Source organism: Ixodes scapularis, unplaced genomic scaffold, assembly GCF_016920785.2.
Source record: "Ixodes scapularis isolate PalLabHiFi unplaced genomic scaffold, ASM1692078v2 PGA_scaffold3__209_contigs__length_174095766, whole genome shotgun sequence".
Lineage (NCBI taxonomy): Eukaryota > Metazoa > Arthropoda > Arachnida > Ixodida > Ixodidae > Ixodes > Ixodes scapularis.
In genome coordinates, this window is record NW_024609868.1 from 128,391,422 (window position 1) to 128,416,732 (window position 25,311).

The 25,311-nt window shown below is 44.7% G+C and overlaps 2 protein-coding genes across 2 annotated transcripts in view; one reads left to right on the top strand and one right to left on the bottom strand.

Annotated features, from left to right (window-relative positions):
- The first annotated feature begins 654 nt into the window (after positions 1–654).
- Positions 655–1,599, top strand: LOC8039010 (NEDD8-conjugating enzyme Ubc12). The gene has a single exon (XM_029991599.4). The coding sequence runs from the start codon at positions 754–756 to the stop codon at positions 1,300–1,302; it is 549 nt and encodes a 182-aa protein (XP_029847459.1). The 5' UTR covers positions 655–753; the 3' UTR covers positions 1,303–1,599.
- Positions 1,600–11,023: 9,424 nt separating this feature from the next.
- The window catches only part of LOC115329905 (AP-3 complex subunit mu-1), a 40,843-nt gene continuing 26,555 nt past the window's right edge, over positions 11,024–25,311 (bottom strand). Inside the window, exons 8-12 of the mRNA XM_029991598.4 lie at positions 23,886–23,991; positions 16,541–16,699; positions 12,943–12,993; positions 12,490–12,558; positions 11,024–11,446 (exon numbers count right to left, since the gene is read on the bottom strand). Coding sequence (XP_029847458.1) covers positions 11,381–11,446; positions 12,490–12,558; positions 12,943–12,993; positions 16,541–16,699; positions 23,886–23,991 — 451 coding nt within the window. The 3' untranslated portion in view covers positions 11,024–11,380. The remainder of the gene's footprint in view (positions 11,447–12,489; positions 12,559–12,942; positions 12,994–16,540; positions 16,700–23,885; positions 23,992–25,311) is intronic.

Sequence of the window (25,311 nt, forward strand, 5' to 3'; positions counted from 1 at the left end):
GCAATCGCGCAGACTAATAAAACACTTTTTTAATGTCTAACTGTAAGTAGTAGGTAATTTTTATTTCAATATACAGCTCAAAAAGAAGGTGAGTAAAAGGAGCTGGTGAATCCGCCTCAAAAAACACCGCGTCGTCATAATTATTATCGTCTCTTCGAGTGCTTTCCTGATGATCAAAAAGATCGTCTGCTATTTTCTGCCATCGCTGCTGTGGTTTCTTTTTGTCGTAGCCCAAGACAAAGCCAATCCGCATAGTATCCAGGTAATTAACCCGGCCGTTCCAAAATCGAGTCGCGGATCGTTTACTCGCGATGTCACGTGGTATTACCCGCTGACGTAGGAGGCAGGTTACTCGGGTAAGATTTGGAACATAGCCTATGACACACAGCAAGCAACGTGACCTGCCATGTCGAGGCAAGCTCGTCGAACTCGGACTCAGTACTCGGTCTTCTCAGTTGTATTAACTAGTCGTTAATAAACGCTTTCATAACAAGGTCCTGAACTCGAAACTATCATATAAATTTCGCAAAATCGCCCAACTAAAAAAAATAATAGATGGCGCTAGTCACCGCCCGCTCTGAAAAACGTATTTGCATTTATTTGTTTATCTACCGATACGAACGACGGCCAAGCCACAGTTACCTATCCGTTCAAACATCCGGTCAGTGAGGTAGCATCCGGTTGTTGTAGCCCAACAACTGTGGAATAGGCGTAAGTGGTGCTGGTGCGCGTCGGCATCCCGTGCAAAACACAATGATCAAACTGTTCTCGCTAAAGCAGCAGCAAAAGGACGGCGAAGCGACCGGCAAGGCGAGCAACCAGAAACGCGCCTCGGCCGCCCAGCTGAGGATCACCAAAGACATCAACGAGCTCAACCTGCCCAAGACATGTCAGATGGAGTTTCCCGACCCGGACGACTTGCTCAGCTTCAAGCTCGTCATCTGTCCGGACGAGGGCTTCTACCGCGGCGGACGCTTCGTCTTCAGTTTCCGCGTGAGCGCCAACTACCCGCACGAGCCGCCCAAGGTCAAGTGCGAGACAATGGTGTACCACCCCAACATCGACCTGGACGGCAACGTGTGCCTGAACATCCTGCGCGAGGACTGGAAGCCCGTGCTCACCATCAACTCCATCGTCTATGGGCTCCAGTACCTCTTCCTCGAACCCAACCCGGAGGACCCGCTGAATAAGGACGCCGCCGAGGTGCTGCAGAACAATCGGAGACTGTTCGAGCAGAACGTCAAGAAGGCCATGCTGGGCGGCTACATCGGTGCCACGTACTTTGAACGCTGTCTCAAGTAGTCGTTCTCCGCCCCGTCTTCCGCTGCGCCCCCCTCCGCTTTGTCCCCCCGCCGCCCCGTGTTCGCAGGCCGCGAGTCCCGAGTACGTACAGGGCCTCTCTCGAGCGTCCTGACCGCACTCCCGCGAGTAAAGCAACGTGCCAGAGGCGGGGCTTCGCTCGTTAGTCAGTGTAGCGTGCATCTGTGACACGAGTTTCATCACTGACCGAAATACACCTGGGTTTGTTATATTCTAGGCCTTCTTGCTGGGGATGAAGGATGTGTAAACAACGCGCAAGTAAATTGGTTCCAGAATTTACCTCGTGTCCTAGCTCCATTCTGCCCTGTAGGTACCGTAAAATCCCGAGAGATAGCCCACCTAACATCAGGCGCAAATCGGGTGAAAACATAGAATAGGCTCAGCTTCAATGTACTGTCGAGAAAAGTTTAAAAATTGCTATTAGGTTGTGTCCCTTCCCATCTTATGGTGGTGACCGGCAATGAAGCACATATGACTGTACTTCCCTGTCAACAATGTTCGCTTATATCCCACCATAGCTAACTAGTCGCATTTACGCCGACGCCATTAATGATCCCAACACTATTATTACTAGGAATGGACTATCTTTCGGCATTTAATACAATCTAGCAAATCAAGCCAAAAATAGGGTTGGGCTATCTTTGGGGTTTTTACGGTACTTTCAGGAAGGCAAAGCTAGGTACTGGGCTTGACCAGTGCAGACCTCTTGAGGATGATTGATGTCTTGAGCCAGCGTGCCCTGTGATCGTTGCCAAAAGCTGCACTACTTAGTCGACAGATTGATTTGGCTTCTTGTGCTCGCTGCAACAAACTGATGGTGTTTAGGCTATGGTTTACCTTTGAGGCCAGTTCATTAAACTTTCAGGATTGCCAAAAAAAAAAACTGTCCCTGTTACTAACTGCCTCGGGGTTCTCCCTTTACTTCTAGACAGAATGTCACAACAAGTGGCTAAATTCTGTTGTGCGGTTGCTTTCTGCAAGTTTTGTCTTTCTGCCCAAGTCCCGCAGTGCTGTCCGAATAGCCAAGCTACTAGGTGAAGAGCAGTTAGGCCGCCTAGGGCATGAACTCTCCGATATCTTCACTAGATTTCTGCAGTGAGACATAACGGTTCACAGAACAGGATCAGCAACTCGAGGGAAACTGATGGCACTTACCGTGGAGCCGTGGATGAAGGTACCGGGCATGGTGGGAATTGGGAATACAAGGTGGCTCCTTAACCATAAGCAAGAACATTTTTGCCCACAGGAACTGGGGTCAGTGTGCATGTGCAGGAACCTTTTCATGGAGCAAACCATTATAAATTCTGTAGCCTATGCAGACACCCATCTTATAATGGCTCGCGTAAACCTAACAAAACAATTTTGGCTCGAAGCACATGCACGGTTCGTTTTCAGCTTGACCAGCATGCAACCGTTGAAATGCTTTGCTGTGCAGACGTGGCGCGTGCTTCAACATGCAGAACCAAGTTGCCTGACCAAAAACAAAGTGGGGCCTACCGTCCCAAAACGGACGGTGGCCTGCTTTGAGCCACTGCTAAATTTCAGCACGAGATGAGTAGTTCAGTTGGCTCTTGGTCGGTGCAGCTGAACACAGCCCAAACAATGCCGCAGGGCATCGTGAAATTGGTAGAAGCGCCACCCCAAGTCCGTTGTACATCTGGAGATGCAGCATGACGTGACCACCACTGAATAATGAGGTGGCCACAGTTCTGGATGCCTTCTAGGACAGAGCTAGACCCACTTCTCTGTTACCGTTTACTACGGTAAAATGTAGAGCACACCACTGGGTTGCAGTCTGCCACATTGATGCCAATTAAATTACCTGAGTTATGAGATGTAGACAGTTTTCCCATTTGTGCTTAAATGATGCTAGGAATCCTCATTTCACGAGATGACTTGCAGGCAGGGATGCGTTCACATCTTGTCCTCGGCATCCGTCGAACGCTGCGGAGCGTTTGACGAGCAACGCATACTGTACCGGACGTCGCAAGCAGTCGTGTTTCTGTTAATATTGGCTGGGGTACTGCAGCCTTGTGCGCAGTGACCCACTTTGGTGGGGCCACTCTGGCCTAAAAAATACCTCGCCATGTTTTGATGTGGACTGCATGCTCGCATCATGACAGTCACGTTCCCAAAATTTCAACACTGCCTTTTTTGTTGATAATTTCTTTCCAAAAGGTCTGGTTTTCAGTAACGGGGTTCCTCATCCTGCAGAATATGTGACGTTAACATTATGTGACCCCTTTGCAGCGTCGTGCTTTTTGCCTGCACGAGTTCCCTTTTGCTTTGCAGGGTTTGTTTAGCTGTTTTGAGCCTTGCACCTCGCAAAATGGAAGCAGAGCAGTGAGGAGCGGCTGAAGGCGTCGCAAAGGGCCGCTGACAGAGAAGACACAAAGGCAAACATTTTGGGGAATTATTTACACTTTTTTTTGCTTTAGTGAGCAAAGATGAGTTTTTGAATTCACCTTTCTCAACCATTTAAAATGGTATTAGGAGGTCAGTGCCGGTTTTATTTAATTTGTCACACATTAGTTGCATCCAATGCAAAGGCGGGTCAGATTGCGAGTTGCATGGATAACCTATTCTGCTTTGTTCTTGGGCAACATGGAGCAATATTGAACTTTGTAGCAAAGGAAAATCGACAACAGCATTGAGCGCTTTATCCAGGCGTACCATGTCGGAACTCGTCGTCTTCCCGATTTTAAAGGCTGTACTACAAGAGCGCTTTCTAGGTTGTTTTTTTTTTGCACGGCAGGAACAAAGTAGTGTTAAGTGCAAGATTGGGAATCCTTTAGAATAAAGGGGATGGTTTGGACCTACATACCTAGTCTGGTACAAAAGAAATGTGCAAAATTAAGAATTACACTTCTGAGGTGAGGCTCACGTGAGGCTATCATAAGTGAAACAAACATTCGGCTATCATAAGTGAAAGTCTTCCAGGGCTAATTGAAAACGAGAATTTCACATTTGACATTTTTCAGAGTTTACATGAACCCATGGAAACTGATGAGGTGGAACGATGACGCTGATAGATGAAGATATGTTGTCCATTGTCCCTCGGCTTCAGCTTCGCATGGAATCTGTGTTACGTAGCTTAATAAGATTTCCAACGTGTGATGGGTCCTCCGTGTGCGGCAGGTTGCTCGCCGAAACAGCAAGACCACAAAATGTTGGAGTTGTTGCACAAATATTCGCACCAACTTGTTTCGAGTCAGGAAATTATATTCTCTGACAGTTTATTAGACATGGTAAGGGAAGTCGAGGCAAATAGAAGTGAGGCTCTAACCAGGAAACAACGTAGAATTGTCGAATGCGCTTTCCTCTATCTATTGGGTGGAGTGCTCTCACTTCACATGCCAGTTGATGAAAAAATGAATGGGTCCTGAATGTCACGAGTGTCCAGTTAAAAAAAAAAAAAGAAAAGACATTTGGTGGCATTGTGTCTAAATGATAATGCAGACATAGAGCTCCTAATTTCACTTGCCATCTTTGATCCCAGCAAGCTACTGGAGAGTTGAAAGTGCAACAAACCATACTTGTGTGGTAATGGTGTAGGGAAAGGTGGGGGGGGAGGAGGGGGGGGTGGGACTTGTTAAAGTCAACGCCCCCCTACCCCCCCGCCTTCAAAATGCAACATGAAATTCCTGGATTTGCTCTCCTTTGCAAACTCTACACTTGTGGGAATAGCTCACATATTAATTTTGACCTCGAGACCGACTTAAGGACAATTGGTAAGGTTGGAACAATGATGTTTGACTTAGTTTCACCCAGTAAAAATTAATATTGAAATACTGCATGCCACCCTTACCAAATTAATCAACCCGTGTGGCCGAGATGGCGGCGGGCAGGGGTGCTGCGCGCGCTCCGGACGATTCCATTTTGCCTTTGAAGGGAGGACCACTCGGGGCGTAACCGAGCCTGAACGCGCTTAACCTGAAGGCGCTTAACGTTTTGGTTTAGTGGAAGTGTGCGCTTTATTGGCATCAGGCCAAGAGATAAGGTCATGAAGGCTCGAAATAGGCACAGTCATCACTGTTTTTCATCAGTTGTTTCAGGTGCCAACTGTCAGAACAGCCACTGTCAAAAAAGCATATTACAATTCGAGTCCTATATTTAAAAAAACTTGGAGGAACGTTTCGCCTTTAAGAGAGGAACGTGATAGCGTTATCGGGCCCCGTTTACATCGCCTTCTCATTCAATGTGCAAGCATGTTTTGTGTGGCCTAGTCGGTAGTGTGTCTGGCTCATGAACCGAAGGGTCATGGGTTCGAATCCCGCCTGAAAGTCTTCACATTTTTCTTTAAGGCAAGCTTATTACTTTATAAAGTAAAATCATTTGAGAGATGTGGCGACCTTTAATTCGCATTACATGTCATGTTTTAATCACTTCCATGCCACGCGTAATATCATGTTTCATGTGCGGGTTGTCCGAAAGTCCTGCACGAGGTCATGTGACTGACGTCGTGACCCTATTGACCAATCAGGGTTTTCCCATCACGCCACCAACATCGGCTCTTCTGCAACACGAGCTCCTTAATGCTGTCGCGTTAATATAAAATGCGTTTAAGAGCGTATTTGTTTGTAAGGATGGCACGGCTCTCGCGCTTAAAAGAGCAGGCAGTAATTGTGATGTAAGTAGTAGTCGAACAGTTGGGAAGGTGGTTCCTCCACACAAATCGGGTGGAAAACATAATCCACTCAATTATCGCCCAATTTCTTTAACCAGTGTACCTTGCAAAATTTTTGAACACGTCATCTACTCACAGTTGGTTAACTTTCTTGAATCTAATGACTTCTTTACTACTTCACAACATGGCTTTAGAAAACATTTCTCATGTGAGACGCAACTAATATCCTTCACATATGATCTCCATCACTCTCTTGATGACCATTATGAAACTGATTGTGTCTTTCTGGATTTTTCAAAAGCATTCGATAAAGTTTCCCATAAGCTACTACTCCATAAATTGCAATCACTTAACATCGACTCACGCATACTTAACTGGATCCACGCCTTTTTAGCTAACCGCCTACAATTCGTCACTGCTAATAATACCAATTCTCGCACTGTTCCAGTCAATTCAGGCGTTCCACAGGGCTCCGTGCTTGGCCCGCTACTGTTTCTTATTTACATTAATGACCTGGTACTGAACATCTCTTCTTCCATCTGCCTGTTTGCTGACGATTGCATAATATATAGAAAAATAACTGATATATCTGACACATTACTTCTACAATCAGACCTTAACCAGATATCATTATGGTGTAACCAGTGGCTAATGGAACTAAACACTGACAAATGTAAACATATGAGAATATCACGTGGTTCATCTCTGCCTCACACTTACCACCTTAACAGTAAGCCTCTCGCATCAGTGTCAAGTTACAAATACCTTGGTGTTCATATCATATATAACCTTTCTTGGAAACTTCATGTTGAATACATGATTAACAATGCCAATCGCATGTTAGGATACCATAAAGGGGCCCTGCAATGACTTTTTGACTGGTTTTAATTTGCACCGAACCTGAGCGCACTGAACGTAGTAACTTAATCAAACTTTTCTTTTCTCAAATTTCGCTTTATTTTAGAAGTTATAGGCAAATTAGAATTACAAAAACAAGCAAAAAATAACCTCTTTCATGACGTAGTAGGTCCTGGCTTGAGTGGCCATAAACTAGAGGAGGGGTAGTGAGCTCATCGAGCGTTCACGGTTGCCGCACTCCGGGTCAACGGCTCGAGAGGGCGCCACTAAAGCATATGTTGGATAGGCTCTATGAAGCGGGCGGCCGGGGCGGCTCGCATTGCATTTGCTGCACGATTAAAGACTATTTCGGCATGACACTTCATTTTGCCACAAACGACAGCAAACACGGGGTAAAGATCAGTTCAGAACGGGAGCCACTTCTCGCTGCCATGCCGCCAAATGGCCAAATCGCCAGCAGGGCTTGCGCTGAAGGCCTTCGGAACGCTCGGAACCGGTCGGATCGTTGAGCCGGTATACGACCGCAGCGCCGCCGCGTACATCCGGGGCTTTTCTAGGCTGGCCGTTCGTCGTAGCCTCATCCCACTAGTTCTTTCTAGTATGCGCCGTTTTTTCCGCCGCTTGGTGGCGGGTATGTCGACGGGTCTTTTCTTGTTTCCGTACTTTATAAACTGCATTTGTTTCTTTTCTGATCTAAAATACTGAACAAAAACTTCTTTTATAGATAATTGAAACGGTTCGCGCCACTTATATTTTGTATTTCGACGACGAAAAAGCTTTTAGCGGCTCTGACCAGTAGTAAGCCTAGGACCAAACACGTCACATTTTGCACGCTTTCGGTACCGCGGGTCGCCCTCGTCGGTGGAGGTGGTTTCCGCGTCGTCCGGCTAAAATATGGCGCACTGATATTTAGTTACTCTATCCGTGCCCACTGGCTTGCCCGGACCCCAAGAGACGTGGAAACCGCAAAAAAGGTAGGCGCTTAAATATGCTTGCAGGGCCCCTTTAAAAGAAATTTCTTTCTCGCTCCGTCCTCTCTGAAACTGACCATGTACAAAAGTCTAATTCGCCCAAAATTAGAATATGCCGCCGCCCTGTCTGGGACCCCTCACACCCTTCACTAATTTCCCTTATTGAATCTGTCCAGAACCGTTCAGCCCGTTCTATCATGTCGAACTATCACCGCACTGCCAGCGTTTCTAGCATGAAAACCTCTTTAGGCCTGCGATCACTAACGCATCGCCGTAAAATCTTTCGTTTGTGTCTTTTCCATAAAATATTTCATCAAAATGCTGACCTTCGTCGTAAACTAATTATCCCACCATTCTACATCTCTGCTCGCATTGATCATAGTCATAAAGTCGGTGTGCCAAATTTTAAAACTTCATTGTTTCAATATTCTTTTATTCCCCAAACATCATTGGATTGGAATCACCGTCCCGCCTCAATAGCTAACATTACTGATATTGTTTTGTTTAAGAGAGTTCTAACTAACATGTGCACATTGTAATTATTATTTTGATGTCCACTCCCCTCTTCAATGTATTACTACCTTAAAGGCATTTGAAATAAATAAATAAATAAATAATCGTGGCAGAACGCTGACGATCTGCTCTTTGCTGCAAAACTTTTAACTGAGCCAACTCCAGCCTCACTCCTCCCCTGTGTGTCTTCCACTCAGGGCGGAATAGAATCACCCAGACCCTGCGCAGCGCCCTTGCCAGCCACCATCTCGGCCACACGCTCCCAGTGATTCTTTCGTATTGCAGGCAACTGTATACAAAATGTAGCTCGCAAACCATGTTCTGTAACCAGTGCAAAGGGAGACTGGTGCATGGGCCCTCCACACATATCTACCAAGAGAGCTGTTACTTGTTTGTGAAAACGCAGCCTCTTGCAATGAAAGATAACTACATAAAAACAACTACCCATACGAGGCACACAAATATTTGTCAGATATGCACAAATTATGACTGCCTTAATGTTATTAAAATCAAGCAGTTTTGTTTTTTAATCATGCACAGAGCAGTAAAATGGTTGCATGACTGCAAAGAAAAGTTAAAGTGTATAAATTATATCCAATATTGGAGGCCACTATCTAATTAATATTCCAACTCCATAAAACTGCTGAATGAGCTCAATATAGGAATGTTGATATAGCTAGGTCTGTTTTCGTCAGAATGCAGACGCATCTGGTGAACCAGTAACAAGCAAACTGCTCATATCGGGAAACTTGTCATAGGTGAACTCACCACAAGGTATATTCCCCTTACAAAGTGCACAGAAGTGTTAGTTAAGGGACACATACTAGCAAAGCATGAGGGGTGTACCATATTAATTTACATTTTATTTTGTTTGCTGTAGATACCAGTCACTTGGAGGCCTGTACATATGTCTACCTTTTCTACGGCCTCCCCCTGGAGCCACATGCCCTTGCACCACTTGTGTAGCAGGCTCTTCATGGCCTGCAGGAACGACTTTTTGGGAGTTCCTCACTCCCACATCTGGACAGCTGCTTCCAGCTTATTAAAGTCTGCGAAATGCCATCTTCACAAAGGGTTATTTTGTGCCACACAACACGTGCATAACCACTGGGGGCCCGATCAGGCCATAGCGGTACACGACCAGACGTGCCAATAGTTGCATGATATGTCAGAAAGACGGCCAGACCCATCAGGCGCAGGTCAATCACTGCGCCGTGCGCATTCACGCGAGGCCGTGATTGGGCGGCGTTTTAACGGCTTCGGTTGTCTTTACGGCACGTCGTACGACCAGTCAGGCGTTTGGCCGCGCATGGAAGTGGTTATCACCTGTCGGGTGGCATAAAAAAACAAACAATGAGGACGCCATTTCATGGTCATTAATAAACTGGAAGCAGTTCTCCATGTGTGGGTGTGAGGCACTCCAGGTAATGTTTCCAGCAGGGAATGGAGAGGCTGTCACACAGGTGGAAAAAGGGCATTTGGCTCCAGGGAGTCTGTCGAGAAGGGGTATGTACAGACCCCTAAGTGGCTAGTATCTGCAGCAAAAAAAGTATTTGTAAGTCAATATCAATATTAATCCATATGTATACATGTTATGAGGGGCGTACCGCCCCTCATGCTATGTTTACACAAGTAGAGTAAATTGTGCCCTTTATTTTGGAATTATTTCCTCACACTTTCCCTGGTATTTCCTCTGGTCTATTTTTGCATAGCTCTTTGGATTGTGAATTTCTTTGCTGTGCTTGTTTCCTTCTTATGCGTCATGTGATTTTTTTGTGCTAGTGCGTCGGTGGAAATTCTTCAAGCTTTTTCTTTAGGTGAGTAAAAACTTTTTGACTTTACCTTTCAGAACATCTTAGCATTTTCAAGTCGAAGCGAATTTATCTTAGCATTTTAAAGTCGAAGCGAATTTACTGAAACAGTGTTTTTAAGTCCAGGCACAATTTTCAAACTAAGCAAACTATTATCCCCATGAAGAAACCCATCATGACAAACTCCCCACTGTTACAAATCACTCTGTTGTTGAGTGTCCAGTGACAAATGGTCATGTGACGAATGGGCTGTATCCTGTATGACAGCTATAGAAATATAGCATTGGAATGTACCACACGGAGCTATGAGACACTACGACTAACAGTTTACGAGACAACACTTATTTCTTAGCCATTTGTGAAGAACATTATTCAAGTGTCTCCAGTTAGAATAAGCCGTAGCATTTTTGTCTGTCTAAACATTTGGCAAATAATAAAATGTATTAGTTTTAAAACTTTCATTTTATATTGGAAGTCTAAGGCAGTGCAAAAGGTAACAAGAACGAAAATAAAACAGAAAATTAGATGTTTGGTGTTTAGACAGCGTGAGGTCAGCCTGCCAATGTATGGGGACGATAGTTGCATGCTGTAGACAAGAAATTTAGTCGGTGCATAATGACCACTTGCTTGTGGTCTGTTGGCATGTATCACGCAGTGGTGATCCATGACTGCATGCAGGTACAATGCTCATTCAGATCGGACTGAGTGAAGACGGGGGGGGGATCGAGCCCAAGATTCACAGCGCAAGCTTTTGCTCCACGTGCTCCGAGCTGAGGCACTAACACACTTTGGCACAGTGAATGCCCCGCAACAACTCGAGAGGTTAGTAACAGTTAACAAACTACATTTCTTGTCTACAACCCTCCAATAGAAACAAAATGTGTAAACACATCTCAAATGTACTAAGGAGAGATAAAAGGAAATTCATTGAACCATTTTAATATTGTACATATTTAGCAAACGCACAACACATCACCCATCATACTTTACAAATGTTGCACTTTGCTCGGAGGAAGATGATGTACTGGCAATTTAATGAAGATATATATATTTATCAAGATTACTACACGCACTGAATGTCAGAATTAAAGAATATATTTCTGCACAATTAGATAGATTAATTTGCTTCTCCCCAAACAAGATTGCAATAACCCTTGGAGAAGCTCTATACTTGGGCTGCTGTACACTGCAAAATCAGATGTGACAGAGTAGAAAGGCGACGTAAAAGAAAAATAATACATCTCTGGTAAGACAGGAATGCAACTATTGTCTCCAAAGCTTCACGTTCGCACTTGGAATCTTCCAGCCTTTGTCACGTACTTGACACCTTTGAAGGGCTTGTACTTCTGTGAATTGAGTGGAGAAAAGTAAAATCACGGTCAAACAACTTACTTTGATCAGCAATCAAACAAAGTTGTCTCTCCCACTCCAAGCATTGTGATAAAAGAGGATCTAGCTATCAATTTACACGCAACGAACAGGGGTGAAACTCCTGTGTCACTTGGTTGCCCACATGCTATAGCATAATGTTACGGCTTTGAGTATCACAGTTGATTGGATTGAACCTCGCAAAATTAATGCATTTCAACCGCTCCTGTGTTAAAACTGCCAGTGTAATCAATTCAGTCCTCTAGCTTTGGCTCCTAGCCAATGAAAAAGGTAAACAGGGTGTAGACAATTGCACTGTCTACAAAAATCACAGTTGCAATGACTATATCACAGACCAAAGAGTGCGTGCCCGCAACTGTAGCCAGCCAGAAAATGCTCGCGCACAAATGAAGCAACGAATGTGCCCCAGGATGCTTTTATAGAAAGGCAAAGGCATCTGCAGCGAGCCACTGCCTTATTAACTGAAACCCCCTATAGGCTGGCTCGCACGCACATTTGCGTTTGAGTGCGATGCGTTCCATCGCACTCAAACGCAAATGTGCGTGCGACGATTCATTGTGAAAGAACGCACTCGCACAGTGGTGCCACCTGCCGGGTAGCCCTGGAACAACTTTCTATCTGCACACAACAAGACCGAAGGTCTTCCGGCATATCTGAGAGATAAAATCTAGGCATAACTTATGAGAAACTAATGTTTGTGACATTGCCACAATTATTTTGAGCACGTGGTCAAAGAATGATGCGTGAAATATGTGCACGTCAAAAGTGTCCCGGGGCCAACCGACGGATAGCACCAGCGTCTCGTCTCGTCGTAAACAGTCACGAGCGATTGCGGCGCAGTCAAACACACTCGGACACAAGTGTGTGAACCAATCTTAGCGGTGCCACCAACGTCCCCGTGCGTGAAATCGAGGCCACCCGGAAAGTACGCTCCCCCGCAGTTTGAACTGCAGACGGTCTCGCTCTTTTTGTACGCGGGTGGTGTCCGACAAGGTCTCACCTCTCCGTACATGTCCAGCCGGTTCACCTTGAGCCCGGACACGGCCAGTGGATTGATGGTGAACTGAATCTGCCGAGGCAAGCGACAGAACGGGGTGTCACGTTTGGAAACGTGCGTGGTTCATTGCCACGCAAAACTGCTCACACGCAGATTCAGTCGAAAAGGGGCACCGAAACCCCGAAATCGATTGTTTGTCATACTGTCCCGAGTGTCTGGAAAGGACTCCTAGACATCACCCTCACACTTTAAAGATTGAAAACTGCATTATTGCGATGAAAAACGAATAATCTCAGAAACCTGTATCTGAAGTTCCCGCTCGAGTCTATAAACAAAGCGATGAACTGGCGTCTTCTTTTGCTATTTCTTGCTGCCCTAAAACGAGTGTCGTGACGCGATTGCATGCCCACTTCCGACGAGCACTTTGTCAAGTTGTCGGGAGGCAAAATCACTTACGGATATGGTTGGGTTTGAATCTGGCGGTGGTGATCCGGTCTGGAGATTGATCTAAAAAAAAAAGAGATTTGCACAAACAATAAAGTGACAATTTCTCATAATTTTAGGGAGAGGCAAACAGGTTTACATAGGCAAGCATTCTCACACACCTGGCACGATAAGATATAACCGAGCACATCCAGAAATTACCAATCACCTTACCAAAGAGGTGTTGACACAATGCTCAAAGCATTCAAGAAGTGTCTCTGGCAGTTCACATTTTTGAGCGAATTATCCAATGACCGATAATAAACGCATTTACTATTACACTGTAATAGAGACAATTTCCTCCACTAATATTGATTGGCCAAACTAAAGACAGCTGCCATGTTTCGTAGCCTGATCTCCCCTGGCACAAGTTATTTGACCATGTTAACAAAGCCTAAAGGATGGATGGATGGATGGATGAATACGGCTGAGCCCTTTGGATCGGGCGGTAGCTTACGCCACCTAGCCATTTTGTTTTACCATTTAAGCTTAGAATATTTAAATGTGAAATCTATATTCACTCCGCAGTACAAAGAAAGTGAGGCTATGAAACCCCCTTGCCATCAGCGAATAAGAAAATACCTAGTTTTCTCTCGATTTCTGCCACCATTCACTTAATCTTTGCTTGGTAATCTCTACAGTCTTGAAATCCACTCTCCCTTCGCTGTCTTTAAAACCCAATGACTTTATTAAATCTATGTTGTCTTCGGTAGGCATAGGGTGAAGCCCTTTACAGTAGAGTATCAAGTGCTCAGCCGTCTCGTCCTCCTCTCCACAAGCAGTGCACACTGTATCCATTTCCTGGTACCTCACTCTGTATGTTCTGGTTCGCAGAACACCCGTCCTCGCCTCAAATAACAATGAGCTTCCCCTAGAATTGTCATAAATGCTTTCTTTGGCAATAACTGTTTTGTTTAATCTATAGCTTTCCAGAGCCGCCTTTGTCTGCATTCCCTCTAGCCACCGATCTCTTTCTGTGGCCTTAACTTTCTTCTTAACTGAGACTTGCTCTTCCGTATTTTCGCTACAGCCCAAAAACTTTCCACTTAATTTCCTAGTGCGCTGTCTACACTTTGTGTCTACACTCCTCATGTATAAATAGCTGAAAACCTTTCGTGCCCATTGCTCCCCATCCATTTGCCTCAACCTATCCTCAAATTCTATCTTGCTCACCACTTCCCTGCTCTCAAATGACGCCCATCCCATGTCTCCTTGTACTCCCTGGTTTGGCGTTTTGCAATGTGCCCCCAAAGCCAGTCTACCTACTCCGCGCTGTTTTATTTCTAGTCTCGCATGCACTTCGGATTCCATGCATAGCACTGCGTTTCCAAAAGTCAAGCCAGGCACCATGACCCCTTTCCAAATCTCTCTCACCACCTCGTACCTGTTGTAATTCCAAAGTGCTATATTTTTCATTACAGCTGCATTTCTGTTGCCCTTACCTATTATATACTTTTCATGCTGTCTGAGATATTCTGCACCATCACATATCCATACTCCTAGATACTTGTATTTACTAGCTCTCTCAACTGTAATATTCTGTATCTTCAGCCTCTCAACTTCATCCTCGTTAAAAATCATGACTGCCGATTTTTCGCTACTGAATTCTGTGCATAATTGTGGAGTGGTGCCTAGTTGCCATTCCTCTCACCGATTCAGCCGTGGTAACACTGGTTGTTTTTCACGCCTGGACAATTTCGCTGCAGCTGAAGATTCATTTCGTCGCTAGCTTTTATAACTCTTTGTTAGATCTTTGAAGCGCATAGTTTCAAATAATACACTATTTTTGAAAAAAACTGAATTCTCGATAAACTTTTTTTTAAGTGTTTGGATACGAAATGAATATCGCCAAATTAATATTCTCCCCAAACATTTTTTACTACAACATTTAAAAGGATACTGAATCAAAACTTAAAATATATCACCCACGTTCAGAAACAAGTTAAACATGATCAACTCTATCTGCTAATGACAATCGCACGCTGGCATTTTGAACGGATGGCTATATGTTTCATCCTAAAGGACCAATTCCAGCAAGCACTCGAAGATCAGCCATCAAAGAGTGCGATGCATCGCAGGAGACGTGACGTCAATTAGACTGACAAGGGGCAAAGCTTTGGGGGCTGGCGTGGTTATGAACTCCGCCACTTGGTGCCGTCAAAGCATTACAACCTGGCCATATTTTAGTTGCCCCTCCCCGCTCCCCACAGGAGCTGAATAGGCTGGGAGGGGACGGAAATCCAATTTGACAGGGCTCACGCGCACCCAGCTTTTAAGGTAAGAGCGACAAAACGACATTCGGTTTATTCCCTTTAAGTAATCTTTCGGCGTCTTCTCGAGCAAACAACTGGTGTCTCCGTGGTGTGGCCAGAACGTGGTTGACATTTAGATAATAAAATAGGCACTAGAGTTTCGTTGCAGACTCAATTAAGCTGAAAGGCACATTTTGAATTAGAATGAGAAGTTATGAAACCCATTGTTGATCCTCTCATAAATTCTGTCCAAAATACAGTGCTATCTGATGGCTCAAACATCGGTTTACCTTATGTCGTACTAATGGCCGTAGTGAACATCTAGCACTCCATCAAGCACCGTCAGTTTCGTAAGTCAACAGCAGACAATATTGTTTTTTTATTGCGCAGTTCTTTCTCTATCTTTTTCAGGTTTTATGGTGACAAAGATTCCACCAGTCAGAACAAAGTGCCAACCCATACTGACAAAATTTTAGACATCAAGGGGCCTTAGCGCCAATTGTGTCAACAGACTGACTGGACCCAAGTTATAAATTAACGCTTAAGCAGCTGTATTGTTTTGTTTCATAGTTTGTTCCGTTTTCATAAAACAGCAAGATCAATGTTAACGTTATCACCATCTGGGCACCATGGATGGAGGCAGAGAGACTGCCGCACGGAGACTCGCTAGTATAATTATGTAACCCTGGTTAATCCCCGTAAATACTCATTGTTACAGAACTGTCATCAATCAAATCAAAACACTACAGCAGCTCTTATACTCAATTCATGCATCACATTGTAGCAAAGTCTCGAATATATAGGTTTTGCATCATTCGCTTGGACACCATCTTCAACCGCTTCCTTCATATCAGTCGCTAGAAGGTCGCCATTAGTAAAGCACAGATGCCATACTGCAGATGACAATAGTGGTCAAAGTGGCCGACTGAATTTTGGAAAGGGTTTATTAAATATTCTAGCTACGACTACTATAAAATACCGGGAGAGCACCCCCCACTTTCAGTGAAAACAGCATTAAACTAGACATGGGCACTTGCCCGGTAGAATTGTACGCTTAACGTATAATTTGCAGAATTCCCGAGTTTGCAGCACATTAGTAGTGGGCGCTTGAACTAAGTGGGTGCTTCCGAGGTATTTTATGGTAACGCATTTCACCCTCGAATGCCCAACAACAAAAGTCTTAGAGAGGCCACTTTTTAATATTTGTTTTTGCATTTCCTTTAATAACATAACAGTTTTATTGTTACCCTTCCCGACTTTCACAGGGCATGCGAGGTACCGGAAACAAGTGCAAAATGAGCACGAAAGAGGGGCCTCACGGTGCCACGCAGGTTGGGCAGGCGCCCCGGCTCGATGCGTCCCACCTCCCAGACGAGGTTCTTGGAGACCGGGTCGAACGAGTACTTGCCCTGGCTGCACACCAGCGTCACGTTCAGCACTGCCTTGCCCATCGGGATCTCCAGAACCACGTCGTCCACCTGTCATCCGTCCAACGCAACATCGTCCACGCCTCGTCCACGCATGTGGCAACATTATTCATAGTTACCGGCAGCTCGAGGAACGGAAGGCGTGGCTTAGTACTGCAATCACGCTCCTTGTCTCGCGATTCATTCTTCGGGTTTCTTGTCAGCCGAGGCCCCAGGCTCACTGGTCGAGGGGCAGTGATAAGATGCTTGGAACTCGCCACGCCCCGCGTTTCTTAAGCTCTCAGTGACGACACAACAACGCGCCACTCTGACATTGTGCAACTACGGTGGCGCTGCTGTCAACACGGCGTAGACGTTTCACTTCACGCAAGTCTAATTTCTGTGCATGTGCAGTGCCCGAACCTGGCGTGGGCAATTGCTGGCTTGTTTGTCAGCGGAGTGTCGGTCTACAGATCAATTCAGTTGCAGAACTACCCTGTGGAAGATGTGCCTCAACTGTTTTCTTTGGATGATGATTATGATGATAATGGTGGTGGCAGTGTTGATGACGATGACTACGACGCCAATGATCATGATGATGCGGCTTTCCCTTTGTAGTGGGCATGCTCATGAAATTGTGCCCTAGCCAAAACTGACTAAAAAAAAAACTTAAATGATTATCTTCAACTGTCGAGAATCTTTCACCACAGTGTTCCAGTCTTGTTTTCGTTGCATGAACATGCTGCACGCGCAGCCCATTGTTGTTCCTCTCCATTGCTGGGGAGGCTGTGCCCGTCGTGCAGGTGTTCCCACCGACTCAGTCGATTCCACCCTTAAAGGAGCTGTGCATTGATTTTATTGTTGAAAGAATTTCCATCTCCTACTTTTGGCACTGTTTATCTTGTCATAAAGGAGAGAAAACAAACCTCCTTCCTTTAAAATGTTGCGATTCCGCCTGAATCGCGAGGCAAAAAATTAGAATATTTCCCGGCCTGCAGCCGGGTGTGGCGGCCATTAGAGCCAAGCGGCGTGACATCAATGGGGGACTCGTAAAAAGATAGGAAGTTGTGCAAATACCTGCCGGATAAAAGATAATTTTTCTATAAATCTTGTGGTTCCAACATAAATATAAAGGTGTCAAAAACCTGGTATCATCGAAGAAACTTTGATTATACGGAGTTTCGCCATCTATCCGAGGTCAACAAAACCGTCAGCTCTATCTGCTACCGCGAGGAGCTGCCAGAAGCTGGAAGGAGATGGCCAGACCCAGACGAGACTTTCCTCCTTTCGGCTTGTTGATCGCACTGCGCAAGCACGTGGTCACATGGTCCCGAGCAGGTGAGTTCTCAATGCTCACTGATGGCTCCAGAGAGAGAGCTTCACCGGAACCCCGAGCGTCCCCCTTCATGTCACAGCACACGTGACTCGGAAGATGGTGAAGAAGTTGAGAGGTGCCGAAAACCTCAATCTTCGTCCATTTTTAAAATAAAAACTATGACGTGCAGGCAAAAGCAGTTTTTTGTTCTTTACTTCAAAAAAATTGAGACACCAACTCCCAAGTTATTTAGGCAAAGCACTGAAATTGTTGCACAGCTCCATTAAGGGTATTTCCTGGGACTGGCGTCGTATTCGTGAAACCCAGTCGTTATATTGAAGCACCATCTAGAAGCCGTGCTTCAAAACTGCATTTTTTGGAGTGGATATGGTGAAGTGCCATCTAGTAGATGCTGTGCTTTGAAACTCGTCTATTCTGTCGAGTTACTATAACAGTTCAAAGTGCCAAAAGCTTGGCACTTCCAATAATGGGAGTTAAACCTTTGGAAGCAGTGTCTGGATTGTCCTGCAAAAAAGTTAAACTAGTAGCACTGATATCCCACAAGGACCAAATAGATGTAACCCACCTCAAATAAATATCGTAGGAACTACAGAGAAGATGCAAGCGAGCTGGTGAACTTATTGTAAAACCCGAGACCCTTTTTTCTTCTCATTTTTTCCTACATCTCGGGTTTTACAATGTTGAAATATCATAGACCGGTTTTGCCTGCTCTGACACTGTAATTTAGCACAAAGGTGTGGCTGGTTGGTGGAATTATTTTTCCTTTTAATGTCAAAGAGCAAATTTGCCACAAGCAAAAGTTACAACTAAATATCATAATTTTCCTACTGACCAACATGGGGTTGCCAACGTAAAAAAACATGGTGCACATTTGGGATATTTCTTCTTTCACACAAAAAATGAAGAGAGTAAAGAAATTAATTCTGAGTTTGCTCTCATTCACTTTTTTGTCCTTAAATGCCCTAATGACAAACAGTGAATGATTTTCCAATGACTCCATACCAAGTATAGAAAAAAACTTGTTGTTTAATTCTGTTAGTTATTTATTCTTGTTCTTTATTGTCTGTGAGGGGATCGGCTAATCCTCAAACAGAAAAATAAGCTTAAGAGTGCACTTGCAGCAAATGAAGTCAAGTATTACACTGGCCTCCATTGATTGAAGTTTTCGTATCGACAAAATCTCGCAGCGGCCTTGATTGGAGTGTTGGCTATAGCATGTACTTAAATTAGAGACAATACTTTTCCTTAATAGTGACAGCGAAGTTAAATCTGGGCCTTGCGGGTGACAAGTGAGCACATCCAAAATGTTTTATGTCTCTCACTTAACCCCTAACTGGGGAGCATGTGTTTAGACGCGCAACAATTTTGACCGCAGCTTGGGGGCCGCGTCTATAGACGCACCGCTCCTCAGTTGGTCCTAGAAAGGACGTCTTTAAAGGAACACTGACATGCCCCATAAAATGTTTTTGACTTTTTGCCAGGCGATTCAATATGGGGTCAGAAGACTACCCAATTAATATTTTGCTACACAGCCACGTATATTTTTAATAAAGCCAAGAAACGCAACTGCTCGAAACCAAAACCTGCATACGGAGGCTGGAGAAATATAGAGGAGTCAAGTAGCTACACCCGACCGCGCTCTTTGTTTTCTTCCTCAGTTTTTTCTTTTTTCTGACCCGATCAGCAGACGACATTACAGCATTGCAGGTATCATTCGCCGTGCGATTGCTTTGCAGTTATGTTTGTTCCGCTCACTGTTCTGCACTTCAGGATAAGTTGTTTTGTACACTGAAGAGTTGGAAATGAGTAGTGAGTGCCCGTGGTGAATGCCCGTGATCGGCTCTGAAAAGAATGCCCACAGGATGTTGCGTGAAGAGCTGCCTCACATGTCCCGCATCCAAAAGTGGCATTGTGCGGCAGAGTCTGAACAAATTTGCGAAACGTTTAAGAAAGAAACAAAAAAACAGTTTGCCCGCTCTCTGGACCGAACCTGGGTCCACTGTGTGCGAAGTGGACACCTTTCCAGTGAGCTACTCTACAGCTTTGAATAGTCGTTTTGGCAAACCATTTTATACGAAACCCAATAGGGGGACAACTGCCCGAGCGATCTCTTCAGTCACAAGAAGGGGCGACGACTTGGCAATGTCTTCGTGCAAATCGGTTTGGTGGTCGGGCATGTCGTACAAAATCTCAATTGTTTTGATTGGTCCAAAATTTCCTTTTCGAAGGAAGACATATTCGCCGGTACCGCAAACGACAGTTCTGAGGTAAAGGTCCTATGCATGTCGTCCGCCGCCATCGCCATCCAGCCCACAAGTCCCATGATATGCGATAAGACGCCATGTTGAGATTCACGCAGTGAATGCATAGAATGTTTGCAATTCTCTGTGCAACTTTTTTTTTCTTCTTTTAATCAACGTATTTGCAGCTTTTTAGAAGCCACAAAAAATTAGTTTCATCCTTTTTTCTATTTGTATTATTGAGTGTGTGCCTTCAATGACCCACAACTTTGATCAAATTTGGTGGTTGTGTCTAAACCTTAGAAAACGGCCCAGGACCACAAAGAAGAGAGTGAGCACGACACAAACCAGCCAGTTCTCGATCGGTGGTTTTCGGGCGGAAAGAAAACGAATTTCGAGCCGCAAATTGTGTTCTCGGCAGTTGGGCTCTAAAATGTCATATACAAATAAAAACCTTGGCGAGCATCAATACTTTGTCAGTGTCCCTTTAAACACTCCCTCCTTTTATAGCACGGGAGGAAGTGCCATCTACCACCAAACATTGGAAATAGTTTTGCTTTAGAAATCAATGCATTGATGGCAACACAAAAAAAGCTTGACGAGGTATGTGTGGCACTAAAAAATATTGGCAAAACGGGGACAAAAAAAGTCCCCATTTTGCCAATATTTCTTCATTGTGGAAGTCTGCAGTTAAAGGGTTAGGGGCTAATGTTCTGAGTTAATGTTTGCCTCTTGGCAAACAATTTTTTAACACCTATAAACCTCACCGAGAAAGGTCTCCAGCGACCTTACGTTATGTGTGCGTGAATGAAGAAAACTTTGTTCCATACTACTTCAAGCCGGAAACAGGTGTTTGTTTGTTTTGCTTTTTTGTAGTAAAGGTTTTCTTTTTTATTTCCCTTTTTTCTATCCGGCCCATTCCGTTCTTCTTGTTGCGGCGATCTGGCAAGCTGAAGCAAGAGGTTACCGACCCCTGACCTAAGCAATGACACTATGCTAATAACCAATTTGTGAGCTGGATTTAATGTAGTGTTCCGACGTCACAGATAAATGCACAAGCTAAGGTGAAGAGACTGCGCAGTATGGCACTTGCCCTGGTCAAGTCACAATAAACTTGAAAACCTTTCTATGAAAAAGCGAAAAGAGACCGCTCTTATTGTTTCTAAGGAGCTGTCCAACAATTTCAGTGCTTTGCTTAAAGGGCAACTCTGCTTTATTTTTGATATTTAGAAAACTATGTAGCCCTCTTCAGTATAATATAGGAAGACCCCATGTCAAATATTACGATCTAATTCCGTTTATATATTTAATAAACTGGCCAGCAAACCTTCAAGCGAGCCAAGTCGCCGAAATGTGCCAACTCTAGCGTGCGGCGCGAGCCGCAATCGTCAGCGCAGTCAATGCGACGGAGTTGGAGCGGCCAACGTTGAACCACTACGTCGGAGGCATGACTACGTCATTCTCACGTTTTGCTTGTTTTTACTTCTCAGAGCGAAATTGAATGATGACGTCACGAGTTTCTCCTCCCGGTGTTGGCTGACAGGGCGTTCACGTGATCACCGTAACACGGATGCGCTAGTTTGCGCTGCTCTTTCTCCTCTTTCGTCTTCTCCCCTTCCCCCTCTCCCCCGGGCCATCACCGTCCACGCCATGCAAAGCGACCTGCCCGCGTCAAATAAAAAAAAAATAAAAAAAAAAAGACCTGCTTGCGTTGCGTGTCCTGTTTCTCACTCCCTCCCGAACGTCACAAGACCACGTGGTTCGACGTGACGTGGCCATGACTCTGACGACCGGAGACCAATGTTGCCTGACGCAAACAAAGTTTCGGTTTCGGTATCAGCTGATGTTTAAATTAGGATTACACAAATAATATTCCACATGTCGCGAATCCGAAGACGTAGAGTTGTTTAGTAGTGCTTTGTGGATTTGAATCACATGGAAGCCTAAATTTTTCGGAATTGAGCGGAGTTGCCCTTTAAATAAGTTGGGAGTTGGTGTCTCGACCTTTTTGAAGTGAAGAACAAGAAACTGCTTTTGCCTGCATGTCCTAGTATTTTATTTTAAAAATTGACAAAGATTGAGGTTTTCGGCGCCTCTCAAAACCTTTACCATGTACAGAGTCATATGCACTGTGACGTGAATGGGGGACGTGCGGGGTTCCGGTGAAGCTCTCTCTAGAGCCATCAGTGAGCAGCGAGAACTCATCCGCTCGCGACCACGTGACCACATGCTTGCGCAGCGCAATCAACATGGCAAAAGGAGGAAAGACTCGTCCGAGTCTGGCCATCCCCGTCCGGCTCTGCCCCCGTCCCCCTCCGGATTCCGGCGGCTGTTCACGGTAGCAGATAGAGCTGACGGTTTGGTTGACCTCGGATAGATGGCGCCACTAAAACTCTGAAAAATCAGAGTTTTGTTGATGATACCAGGTTTTTGACACATTTATATTTATGTTGGAACGACAAGATTTTTAGAAAAATTACCTTTTATTGAGCGGGTATTTGCACAACTTGCTATCCTTTTACAAGTCCCCCATTAATGTCATGCCCAGGTCAGCAAATATTCTAATTTTTGCCTCGTGATTACGCGGCGGAATCGCAACATTTCAAAGGAAGGAGATGTGTTTTCTGTCCTTTCTGACGAGGTAAACAATGTCAAAAGTAGAAGATGCCAATTCTTTCAACGTTAAAATCGTTGCACAGCTCCTTTAAATATCCAAACCAAAACAAAGTTTCTGGTGTATTAACCCTATGTCCTAATGTGCTGACGTAATGTTACAGAACATGCAGTTTATTACATTTTTAACCAATGTCATTTCCTGGCTTGTTTAAGAAACAGTTGGCAAAAGGGGTCTGATGTAAGTATTAGAAATGAAAAATAATCACTCTAACTTTATAAACAAATGAAAATAACAAAGGTGCAAAATCAATAGTACATAGTACAAAACCTCAAAAAGTTAAGACATTTTGATAAAAAACCTTTTTTTTTTTTAATTTGCCAACATTTTTGTTTTTTATACTGTCTGCACACCTGCTTATAGCAACTGTAGGCACTATACAGTGCAGTCCACTTATAACAATACCACATATAATGACATACCACTTATAACGATCAGTTTCTAGAGCTTCTAAACTAGGAACGATCAGTTGCTAGTCCAGATACAATGATAATCGGTCACAACGATTGAATTTCCAGGTTTTCTCATTACTGTTATCTAAGTGGATTGCACCGTATTAGACACACAAAAAAGTTAAAGCAACACGTTTTTTTTTTTTATGAATGCAAAGTTCTGCAAATCTTCACCATATCCATTTTGCACTTCCAGGCTGCTATAGTCAGTTACAGGCTAAGAAAAGTTGTTGAGGGGAACGAAGGCTGAGGAGGAGGAAGCAGACGAAATGCTGGAGAGGAGTAGGTTACCTTCTTTCCTCACCAGCATTTCATTTGCTTCTTCGTATCCTGCCCCCCCCCCCCCCCCCCCCCCCCTCTTTTCCCTCGAATACTTTTTTCAACCTGTAACTAAATATTGTTGAGAGTTTGACCATGCAACAGCGATGCCCAGCATGTGCTCAAATCAGGTAGCATGCTCAGATTTTGTACAACAAGCTTTTGCTGTATCGGAAGTCCCCCGTGCAACCTGATTGGATCAAACAGCGTCGACTATAAACCTTTTCCGGGGCCTCACCGGCTTGCCCATGGTCTGCTTGGGGCCAAGGGTGATGTCCATGCGTCCCCCTCCGGCCTCCCTGAAGGTGATCTGGTGACGCACGTAGATCGGAATGGCCACTATGCTGCGAGACAAGCCATTTGGAAGAGAGAGCAATAGCTCAAGAACCACGGGATCATGTTATAAGCCCGGTGTTGTTACCCCTCGTGGAACGGCGACTAGGATTCCGTGTTTCCAATATACCAACGCGCCTTAAAATTTAACCTCCTATAGTTTGTTGCAGAAGGTAAGGCGAGGGAAAGGAAGGCCGGGGGGAGGAGGAGGAAGCAGACAGAACATTGGAGAGAGGAGGAGGTTTCCCCCTCTGTTCTCCAACATTCCATCTGCTTCTTCCTCCCCAGCTTTCCTTTCTCTCGCCCTACCTCCTTGAGCTGTAACTTACTATAGCCAGTTTGATCTAAATGGGAAAATCGAAAACCCCCAAACTGAAGCTGTCCTCAAACAAAACAAAAAAAAAAAAAGCCAAGCTTCGCAACCAGACACCTTATCTCGTTCCCTTCTCTTAGCGGTACAAGGAAGTTTTCCAAGTGTGCGGGTCATGCCCGTGTTCCACAATGCTTGGGCAATCCAGTGCCCCATTTTCTTCACTATCGGCCCCGACAAACCTAGATTTTTTGTTCAATACCAAAACTTTGCATAAAAAAACACCGAACATATGGGAAAAAATGAAACCTCGAGAACACGAAACCCTACTTGTAAGGTAAATACTTTAAAAGACTTTATTTTTGCAAGCACCATATTTCACAAAGTTTGCAAAACGTGAGTTTCAGAGATACCTACTTGGTGGGTGCAAAAGTTTCCAATTGAAAGCGCTGGACGATGTATTTGCTAGCACTGGGCAATGGATTGGTTTTCAAATAAGAGTTCTGCAGACTCTTTGGGGTCTCTAAAGGCCTTTCTATTGTTCACCAAGCCCCCAACTTTTGGTCAAGTCGAGCGCCATGTGCACTGAGTCGGTAGGGTCGATTATTCTCCGTCTCATAGCTTCGAGGTTCGTTTAGATGCCGTTAGTCTTCATTTACTTTTTTCCAATATTAATTGTGCAACACCCCCCTCCCCCTCCGGGTACGGGGTCCCCCATCACTTCTGCCAATCCAGAAGGGGTACCTGAAACATTGGTGATTGAAAACCCACCGGGGTAACATATTCGTGTGATCAATGTTTATTTTAGTTTTTATTTGAAATACTGTGGACCTGTCTGTCTACACAGAAGAGGGAAAAAAACAACACAGAAAATAAGTAACTCAACCATGCACTCACCGTGTGAAGCGAGCGCAGGTAGGTTGCAGCTACCCACGCATACTCAAAATATACATTTCCACATGCAAAACTTTACTAAACAATTCATTCAGCTGTGCTTCAAATAATTCAGGACTACAACAAT